The 10889-nt window shown below is 28.6% G+C and overlaps 2 protein-coding genes across 2 annotated transcripts; one reads left to right on the top strand and one right to left on the bottom strand.

Annotated features, from left to right (window-relative positions):
* Positions 1-2160: 2160 nt before the first annotated feature.
* OCT59_021423 (uncharacterized protein) lies at positions 2161-5645 on the bottom strand (the record flags this gene model as incomplete). Its single annotated transcript, XM_066146508.1, has 7 exons — positions 2161-2168; positions 2469-2753; positions 2841-3210; positions 3277-4070; positions 4272-4667; positions 5016-5409; positions 5469-5645. 7 exons carry the CDS (start codon positions 5643-5645, stop codon positions 2161-2163), a joined length of 2424 nt encoding a protein of 807 aa, XP_066005636.1.
* Positions 5646-6451: 806 nt separating this feature from the next.
* OCT59_021422 (uncharacterized protein) lies at positions 6452-8457 on the top strand (the record flags this gene model as incomplete). Its single annotated transcript, XM_066146507.1, has 7 exons — positions 6452-6518; positions 6662-6722; positions 6784-7031; positions 7165-7221; positions 7288-7733; positions 7830-8083; positions 8157-8457. 7 exons carry the CDS (start codon positions 6452-6454, stop codon positions 8455-8457), a joined length of 1434 nt encoding a protein of 477 aa, XP_066005635.1.
* Positions 8458-10889: the final 2432 nt, after the last annotated feature.

Raw genomic sequence — 10889 nt, 5'->3', positions numbered from 1 at the left:
TAAAAATGTTAGTAGGAAGAAAGAAAAGTTAGTAAAATAGAAAATGTTAATAGGAGAATGTTAATAAAAACATGTTAGTAGTATTTAATATTAATAGAAAATGTTAAGTGGTAGAAAACATTAGTGAGAGAAAAGAAAAAAAGTATTAAAACGTCAATAGAAAATGTATATATAAAAAGAAAAAAACAAGCATAATGAAAATATACCTTTATGTTTATTTCTAAATATAAAAATAAAAAAAAATATATTAATATTATTTCATAATAACTAAGTAAAGAGTTTGTTTTAAATAAAAAGTTTAAGAGAAAGGGCTTTTACGAAAGAAAAAAAAAATAAACAAAGTGCGAAATATAAATACCGAAATCATGTGATCAATCGCCTGATTACAATAACAAATTCTGATTGGGCCATGGATTTTAACCGGATTATTATAATTAATAAAAAAAATGCATTTATACTATTTATACTAGAATTACACTGCAAGTTAAACTCTTTATCGCTTTAAATAATACAAAACTCTACTTAAATATACCAATTAATCACAAATTGGGTACCTATCGGTAGCCTATTTGTCACCTATCATGCATACCAGTCAACATGGTAAATCACTGATTTTTCGTAATATCAAATAATAAATATTTATTTAGAAACTCCAAGAACCTACAAAAGAAAAAAAAAGTAATGTTACTAAGGAAAAAAAAATAAACGTGAAACTCCCCCTTTCCCATTTACCTTTCACTAAAGTCCGGTTCATATAATTCATCCAGCGTTCCTACAATAAAAGAAAAAAATGTAACGTTAGTAACGTTACTAAAAGAAGTAAATTTTTCTTCCATTAATACTTTCACTCAAAAGTCCGGTTCGTAATTTCGTCCGGCTTTCCTACAAAAAAAAGAAAGAAACGTTAGAAACGTTTCTTATTTAACACACATGACACACTACACCCACCCAACTTACATCAAGTGTAAGTCCACTTCATCAGGAAGTCACGGGAAAAATATTCATCAAATGTATATCGGTCACTTGATGTACATCATAAAGAAACGCTGAACATCAGACCCTGCAATGTACTACCGATGTCACAATATTTGATGTTTATCGCCAAATTAAAGATGTTCATCACCTGTACATTACGATTAATTAACACATTTATTAATGATATTAAAATACATGCGTTATTTATTATTATACTATCATTATACTATACAAATGTATTATTAACTAATTAATATAATATCTATGGCTATTTTAAATCTATATAATATGTTAAATACTAGATAAAAATTGATTTCCAAAATAAACCTATAAAGAAAAAAATGAAAATGTTAATAAAACTTTTCGTTAAAAATAAAAAAAAAGTAAAATTTGAAGGGATATATATACCTTCGAAATAGGATCCAGTCATGTCTTGGACCTACAAAAGAAAAAAAAATGAAACCGTTAGTAAAAACGTTTCGTTAGAAAAAATAAAAATTTGAAGGTACTGTATATACCTTCGAAATTCCATATAACTGAGTGATCCCAGATCCTACAAAAAAAAAGCAAACAAAAAACGTTAGTTTACGTTTCTAAAAGAAAAATAAAAAAATCCAAGTTTCGAAGTGAATTGAAATCTTCGAAACTTACCAATCCGTTAAGATTCGTCTTCTTTTTCCGTTCTTCAGAAACCCACCCAAGATCTAAAAGAAGAAAAAGAATTAGAAATAACAAAAAAAATTAAAAAAATTAAAGATTCGTATTGTCCTTACGAATCTTTGGGTTTTCTGTTCTTCAGAAGCCCACCCAACTTTGCTGAACAAAGTAATTTTTTCAAGATATCATATAATGCTTTTATGATATCATAATTGTACTTAAAATTCAAATTTTAAGATGGTTGTAAAAACGTTTTATATAATAAAAAATCGCTTTGAAAACCACGTTAGAACCCCAATTCCGATACTTACCAAGATATCATAAAAAATGGTATTATAATTATGATTTCAAAACCATTTCATGATATTTTTTTACGACTTTTTAAAATATTAATAAATTATTCTTAATGTATTTGTGAAATATCAATATTATGCTTTCAAAATCATTTTATGATATTTTTATATAACTTTTTAAAATATTAATAAATTATTCTTAATGTATTTGTGAAATATCAATAAAATTTTATTATTATACTGCTAAATAATAATACATATTTTTCAAATAATAACGATTTGAAAGATTATGTCTATCATAATTACAATCTCCATTACAATCATGCACGAAATGAACCCTTGAATTATGATCAATTAATGATATTGGAAATATCCTATTCCATCTTGTTTCTTCAGATGCCTGCAACCTATATTTTGGACACTTCAATAGTGTATTTTCTCCAATTTTTTCAAACCAATCAAAAATCACAAATGCGTGTAATTTTCTTGAACGTTCATGAGTAAAAATTCCCTTTATAATAGCATAAGATTCTTCTGTCTCACCTTCTTCAAATACGTCAACAACATCTCCTACACTTAATTGTACATCAACAAAACCATCATCATCTTTCACAACATATGAAATATTGTTATAAAATTCCACTTTTGAATTTATCATAGCACCTCTATCATTATAATATTCTGCATATGCATTAGCAAGTTCGTTGAAAAAATATTCATTAAGATGTTTTCCAACAGTGAAATTTTCTTGATCGCGTTGATGTTTATTCCACTTTGATCTTACATTAATATCCATTATTTCTGGTATACAAGTTACTATATTTGTGTCTATGTAAGTAGTATAAAAATGTTATTATGATGTAAAATACTTATTATGCAATCAATGCAAAAATAAATATAAAATAATATACATACTTTCAACATCATCATCATCATATGTTTTTGACAAGAGTGAAGAAGTTATGTACCAGTTATCCAATAAAGGTCTTAATGCAACGTCATTAACAATATTTTGAATGCCTTGACCAATAATCATATGTTCAAACCGAATATCTTGCCCTCCATCCAAAAGGTATCTTAAAGTTTGTAAAGTATTATCACGTTTAATTAAATCAAATTCCACATTTTTTTTGTTTGTATGTGGTACGACCCCTTTGTGTATTCGATGGACCATTTCTTTAATAGAGACAGATGTATTAAAAGCTGTTCCATAAGTTTTAGCATGTGCAACAATATGCCGATTAATATGAAGATTCGGAAGTCCACTAAATTGTTCAGGAAAAATCTATTAAAAATATAATAAAATTAGTACTAATGTTAAATTATCTTATAAAAAGTAATATTACACTACCTCCAATAACATCTTACACTCTAATTCTAACATTTTTTGTATAGTTTCGTAATTTTCATTTGTTAGAGTTCTTGAAAATACCATACGAGCTGTCAATGAAAATTGAACCCAGCATTTGATTATCCTATTAATTACATAGTTATGGGATCGCAAATCCATTCTTTCCTTTATACGCATTAAAGCTTCTCGTTTTAAAAGATCAGATGTAAGACATCTGCGTAAAATAAAAGGAATAATCATAGTAAGACGCAAAATATCTGACATAAAGTAACTTGCAAGATGTGTTATTGGATTTTGTCGTCGTGACCAACAAGATGGTACTTCAAAAAATTTCCATATTCTAGTAAAAGTATCTTCACCAGAATTCGTTAAAAGTCCAAATGTTGCGATAAGAAGCCTATTTGCTTTACCTGCAAAGCAATGAAAAATGTCCTGTGGTGTACTAATATGACGATCACGAATTAATTGATCTAGAGGATTTGGAATTAATCTAAGACCTAATGAACTCGCAAGAGCATGTTTTTGTGATCTATTAGGTAAACATTGTATATTTTCAAATTCAATATCTGTTAAATGATGATAACGTCGATGCTTAGAAATGTCAAATGATATGTCTGTAAAATCATCACGTGAAGCTTTACAAGTTCGACATCCATGTGTTGCATTATGTCTAAGAGTACCAGCAAGATCATTTCCTTGTGGGAGATCTGCCGTAGTGATTCCAAGCCCTCCTGAAATCCATACTTGTTGATTATCAATTGTCATTAAAAATCCACGTTCAAGATGTTGAATATCTTGAATAAAAAGTTTTATAGCATCCTCAAATTTTCCCCCAAAGGGAACAAACCCAACTAGAAAATGATTTCTTAATTTCTGGCGACTCTTAAGTTTCATATTTCCAAACTGGAGGTAAAGTCCTCCAAGGCTGTGATAGACGTTTCTATAAGTTCCGAAATCATCAAAGTAAAGATCACAAAAGATTTTAATTCTTCTACAATGAAAATCTGGGCGTGATAGCGCACTTAAGGTAGAATGATGATGTCTTAAGGAAATATCTCTTAATAGTAGTCGTGCGTTATGATAATATAAAATTTCTTTGATTATAAATTCATATGATAATGGCTGTTGAGTATCATATAACCATACAGAAACTTTATTAATTATTTGAGAAAGTTCTATTATCTCTAGATTTTCTGTTAGCCAAAGTTGTCTGGAATCTTGTCGTGATCTTGCATAAGTACGTGGCAATTCTGTATAGAAAAATGTAGAACATATCTTAATAAGTAATCTATCATTATCATCTTTGACGATAGCGTAAATTTGTCCAATTCGTGGTTGGGATTCAGTATCATATCTAACGTATCTGATAAACTCGCCAGGATAATAGATTACTTAAAATAATCATTGTTAATGGGTGTATTTTAGTTAAATATATATATTATTCATATTACCATTATTATGATGACAGCATTCTGCTCCAAAGAGAGGTGATCGTTGCCATAATTCCCCATGCCAGAACTCAGATTTGGAATCGGATTCAATTCCTTCCCCAAAGTAAAGATCATTTTTTAACTTTGGATTACTTAATATTCTTTTAATATGGTCTGTAACTGAAAAGAAATATGCCTCTTTTGATTCTTTGGATGTTGATGGAGTATCCTTTGATGAGATTTCAACGTTATGGCTTTTTATTGTCAATAATGGTAATCCATTACGAAATCGTTTAATTGATCGTATACTTTTAATCACATCTTCAACACGGAATTTTTCATGTAACAAAATAGAGACAAGACCTTCATATGCTGCAGAACTGATCATATGTTTTGTTACCCAAATAAATAATGCCATTGCTGTAAAGCTAGGAAAATATGGCCCATACTCCCCTTGAAAATGCGGTATATAGGATGAACCATCATATGTTTTAAATGATGGTAAAGCGTTGGAGATCTCCTCTTGATTTGTCATACTATCATCATCGTCATCAATTTCTTGATTTACAATATCATCATTGTCGTTATCATTGTTGTTATCATCATCGTTGTCGTTACTTTCTAAGGATTGAACGTCAGGCGCGTTTAGATAACTTGAGTTAAAATGTATGTCTTCTGTATCAAGACTATTATATTGCTGTTCCTTTGAAAACATTATTATTTCCAATATGATTAATATTATTTCAAGATAATATGTTATACCCCATTAAATCCCGTAGAAATTTGATCGTTCAAAATGTCATCCCATTCAAATAGTTCTGAAGGTAACGTATTCGCAGCTGACTGTTGCATAGTAGTGGAAACATGACTCGGTTTTGGTTTTTTTTTATATCTAGGAAGATTTGTAGACGTGGTTTGACGGAAACGAACTCGAGACATTCTATTCAGTTGAGTTAAAAAAAAAACTGTGAAAAAAAAAAGAAACTTTAACTATGTATAGGTTAGAAAGTATTGTATGACATAAAGTCTAACCGTAAATGTCAAATAATAACAATATTTTTATAATGATGAAAACACTACGTAATAAAAAGTCTGAAAAAGAAACAAAATTTTAATTTTAACTATATTTAGGTAGGTTAAAATGCAGTATACTGTATAGCATCACAATGCTGATCATTTTGTTGATCACTTGCGATTTTTTGTATAAAAATAATGTGACGAAGCATAATCAAAAAAATCAAATTGAAAATCCACATCAAAAAATATATAGATTACGCTAAATTAAAAAATTATTACATATGAAAGTTGACCAATAAAAGATAGATTTTAATAAAATTATGTAGGAACGGTACTCTATATCATGCGATAAAATCGAAAATAATTCACTGATGCTTTATATAGCATAGGATCTAACCATAAATGTCGAATAAAGATTTACATGACTATATTTTTATAATGACGAAAACACTGCGTAATAAAAAGTCTGAAAAAGAAACGAATTTTAATTTTAACTATGTATAGGTAGGTCAAAATTCAAATTAAGTATTGCATGACATAGGATCTAACCGTAAATGTCAAATAATTAACTTAATTTTATAATGATGAAAACTCTGCAGATTTTAAATCGCTGCGGGAGTTTTTTTAATGTAGTGGTTTTTGATTTTTTTTTTAATATAATACATATTTGAATCAAATAATTTAGTACTATATTTTATATTTTCTTATCTTGCGAATCAAATTCAAATATGCCCCCCAGGAAAAAAAAATCCTCAACGTTACAATCTAATAATAAAAGAGGAAAAGGAGGGAAAGGTAATACTAATTTGATCAATTAAATAATATTTTTTTATAAAACTGCTTTTATAAAATAAAATAAAATACCAATACTATTATTTTATTCATAAAAATAAAACTTAAAAAAAACGTACTCATTGTAATAACAAATGTTACCGTAGGTTCTACAGTTGATGAACCTAATAAATCCAGTAATAAGAAAACCTCCTCCCACAACATCAAGTCGTGAAAAACCCCTCCCATAACATCAAGTCATTTAAAAAACCCCTCCCATAACATCAAGTCATGAAAAAACTCCTCTCACAACATCAAGTCGTGAAAAAACCCCTACCACAACTTCAACTAGTCATGAGAAAACTCCTGCAAGTCGTGAGAAAACTCCCACCACAACCTCAACCAAAACTCCTATATCAACTTCAACTAAACCTTCAAGTTGTGAAAAAACTCCTGCCACAACTTCAAGTCCTGAGAAGACTCCTGTAACAGTTTATATCGATGATAAAGATTTCAGTGACTCATTAAGTGAATTAAGTGAATTTGAAGTGCATCAATCTCAACATCCAAAGAAAACGGCTTTTAATCAAAAAGGCAAGTTTATTTTTATTAATCTTTAAAAATATTACCTCATTAATATTAATATACTGAATGTATGAAAAAATTACAGGTTGGGACAAAAATAAAGCTGGTATAGAGCGACTACAAGAGCAACGTCAAGAACATGGTAAATATATCCACGTTTAATAATGCAATAAAATATAACCACAATTAAATCTGCATATATTTTTAGGTCGAAAATACCAAAGGTTAGACTTGGATGATATTATTGAACCTTTAAGTGATAGTACTTTTATTAGCAGTTCCAGAAAAAGCAAGAGTTCCGTCACATCATCTATTTTGTTTAATGATTGGGACAATTGGAAATTGGATGATGATGAAGACTTAAATAATGATGATGTGCAAAATAGACCAACCACATCTGTGACGAAGCACCATTTTTCAAAAGAACCTGTATCTCGGAATTCGGCAATATCTTCAGAAGATATAAATTCACATGAAATATCTTCAGCAATTGCAAATATTTTGCAACCAGAAAATTTAGAGGTTATGATACGAACTGCAGTCAATCGTGAAGTTGAAAAACGTGTCAAATCATTTTTTGATAATCGTGCAGATTTTATATTGTCATCATCCTCATCTTATTTATCATCTGCACCTCAAACACGAAAATATCGGGTAAATTTGATTTTTTTTTTGATAATAATTAATGTATTCTTATTATATATTAAATATATTGCTTCAGTTATCTCACATTCATTTTTTATATTTTAGGATCAGAACCATGTAATTACTACTGTAATGGAATTTACTAAACCACTGTTTATGAAAATGCGAAACCTTTCTGATACAGCTCTTGAATTAATAATTAATGCAATGTGGCCAGAAAAACCAACATTTGCAGATGAATCTGATATAAATGTAGCAAGAAGTAAAGCAAAAAAATTTTTTCAAGCATATCGTTGTAATTTAAATAACGATTTGTCACAACATGCTGATAATGTAATTGAGCGTTATAAAAAAGAAAAGTAAGCATTAATTTTTATAATATTGACTGGTTTATTATTGTTATAAAATTAACCATAACTTTTTTATCAATAGAAACATTGGTAGAATTAATACATTCACGAAATCAATAATCATAGATTATGTTTCAGATGATTTTACACGTGATATTTTTAATACATACATGATTTACACACCGACAATGAAAGATGATGTTGATGCATTAAATATTTTAAAATCATTCTTGTGCAGAGCGTTAAGCCATCATATTGGTGAAAAGTTGAATGGCAATAGTGATCATGAAGCAACCTTACATAAGGTAAAATCATTAGACTATATTACTAAAGATTTAGTATTAAAATCACGTCTTTATGCCAATATTATTAACAATATTTAATGGGATAGATTAGATAATATAAACTTGATAGCTTTAATTAGTAGTATGCTAATATTATTAACAATATTTAGTGGGATAGATTAGATTATATAAATTCATAGCTTTAGGTAACGTATTAAATGTATTGTAATAGTATTTGCTTTGAAAGCTTCTAACAACATTATAATGATAATATAATACATAATTATTAAATAGTTATTAATAGCATATTAAAAGCATTTAGCAATATTTTGTAAATAGATATCTTTATTTGCATTTAATAGTATTTTTAAAGTTAAATTGTAAAAACCTTTTCTAGTATTCTAAAGATATCTCGCTTTTAACAATGATTTTAAAGCATTTCGAGAAGCTAAAATACGTTTTAAGAGCATTTTTATGACATCTTAAAAAAATTAGCTTGCCCAGTAAAGAAAACCTAAAAATCAAAGAAAAGAACGGTTAGAAACCGTTCATAATAATAAAATAAATAAAAATAAACCAAAGATTCGTACTTACGAATTTTGGTTTTTTCCATTTTTCAGAAGACACCCGAGAAACCCAAAACCTAAAAATAAAATAAAAAGAACGGTTAGAACCATTCATAGTATTAAAAAAAAATAAATCTAAGGTTCGTAATATAATACTTACAAACCTTAGTTCTCCATTTTCCGTTCTTCAGAAGACCACCCGACGGAACCTATAAAAAATAAAATAAAAAGAACAGTTAGAACCGTTCATAGTATTAAAAAAAATAAATCTAAGGTTCGTAATATAATACTTACGAACTTTAGTTTTTTGTTTTCCGTTCTTCGGAAGACCACCCGACGGAACCTATAAAAAATAAAATAAAAAGAACGGTTAGAATCGTTCATAGTATTAAAAAAAATAAATCTAAGGTTCGTAATATAATACTTACGAACCTTAGTTCTCCGTTTTCCGTTCTTCGAAAGACCACCCGACAGAACCTATAAAAAATAAAATAAAAAGAACGGTTAGAACCGTCCATAGTATTAAAGAAATAAATCTAAGGTTCATAATATAATATTTACGAATCTTAGTTCTCCATTTTCCATTCTTCGGAAGCCCTCCCGAGATACCGAACCTATAAAAAAAAGAAAGGAACGGTTAGTAAACCGTTTCATAATAATAAAAAAAATAAAAAAAAACCAAGATTCTTACGAATCTTGGTTCCTCTTTGCGAAATCCCCTTCCACCATCCCCCTTTTCCAGTCTTTTACCTTAAAGTCTGGTTTCGTGAACAAGCTGGCGTCCTACAAAAAAAAACAATGAAAAAGAAACGTTAGATCGTTTCTTAAATTAAAAATAACAAAAAATCTTCCACTTTCCAGTTTCTTACTACCTTAAAGTCCGGTTTCGTAGTATTCAAACCAGCGTCCCCCTAGTAAACGTTCTACAAAAAATAAAATAATAAAGAGAAACGTTAGTTCATTTCTTAAATTAAAAATAACAAAAAATCTTCCCCTTTTCAGTTTCTTACTACCTTAAAGTCTGGTTTCATAGTATTCAAGCCGGCGTCCCCCTAGTAAACGTCTTACAAAAAATAAAATAATGAAAAGAAACGAAAAAAAAGATAAAATTAAAAAAAAAAATAAAAAAAAAAATAAATTAAAAAAAAAGTAACGAAACTTACAGGTGTGAGAAAAGGAAGAGAACGAAAGGGAAGTGAAGGACGAAAGGAAAGGGAAGGATATAGGAGAAGGACGAAAGGACAAGGGGACGAAGGGAAGTGAAAGAAAGGGAAAAAAAAAGTTTAAAGTTTTTTATTAGACTTTTTTTTATCAAAAAAAAGATCGATTGGCAAACTGATCACATGATACCGATCAATACTAACTGAAATTTACTAGTTAGTAATTATATTTTTATTATAGCAAAGATATATACATTGAATATTTATTATTAAATGCTGCACATCATGATAAAAATTTCATTGATGATGTTCATTAATGTTAAATATTACTTGTACATTAAAAAGAATGAATATTGCAATGTACATGATTTGCATAAATGTATATGTAATGTACATTTTTTTCGTAACTTCCTGATGTTTCTAAGAGTCCGGCGTCCTAGTCCTACAAAAAAACAAAGAAAGAAACATTAGTACGTTTCTTTAATATTCAAAAAACCAATTCCCCTCCCCTATTCCTAACATTATCAAAGTCTGAATTCATTTTCAAAGTCCGGCGTCACCTGTTACTACAAAAAAATAAAGAAAGAAATGTAAGTACATTTCTTTACATAATATTAAAAAAAAATTTCCCCCTCTTCCTATTCCTTACATTATCCAAGTCCGGGTTCGCTTCCAAGAGTCCAGCGTCCTAGTTCTATAAAAAAAATTAAGAAAGAAACGTTAAAAACGTTTCTTTAATATTAACCCTTCCTCTTTCCTTACATACATTCCAAGTCCAGGTTCGTTTCCAAGAATCTGGCGTCCT

The sequence above is a fragment of the Rhizophagus irregularis genome, chromosome 30, assembly GCF_026210795.1.
Source record: "Rhizophagus irregularis chromosome 30, complete sequence".
NCBI lineage: Eukaryota > Fungi > Glomeromycota > Glomeromycetes > Glomerales > Glomeraceae > Rhizophagus > Rhizophagus irregularis.
The sequence above is the reverse complement of the archived record's forward strand: the minus strand, read 5'-3'. Positions and strand labels throughout refer to the sequence as shown.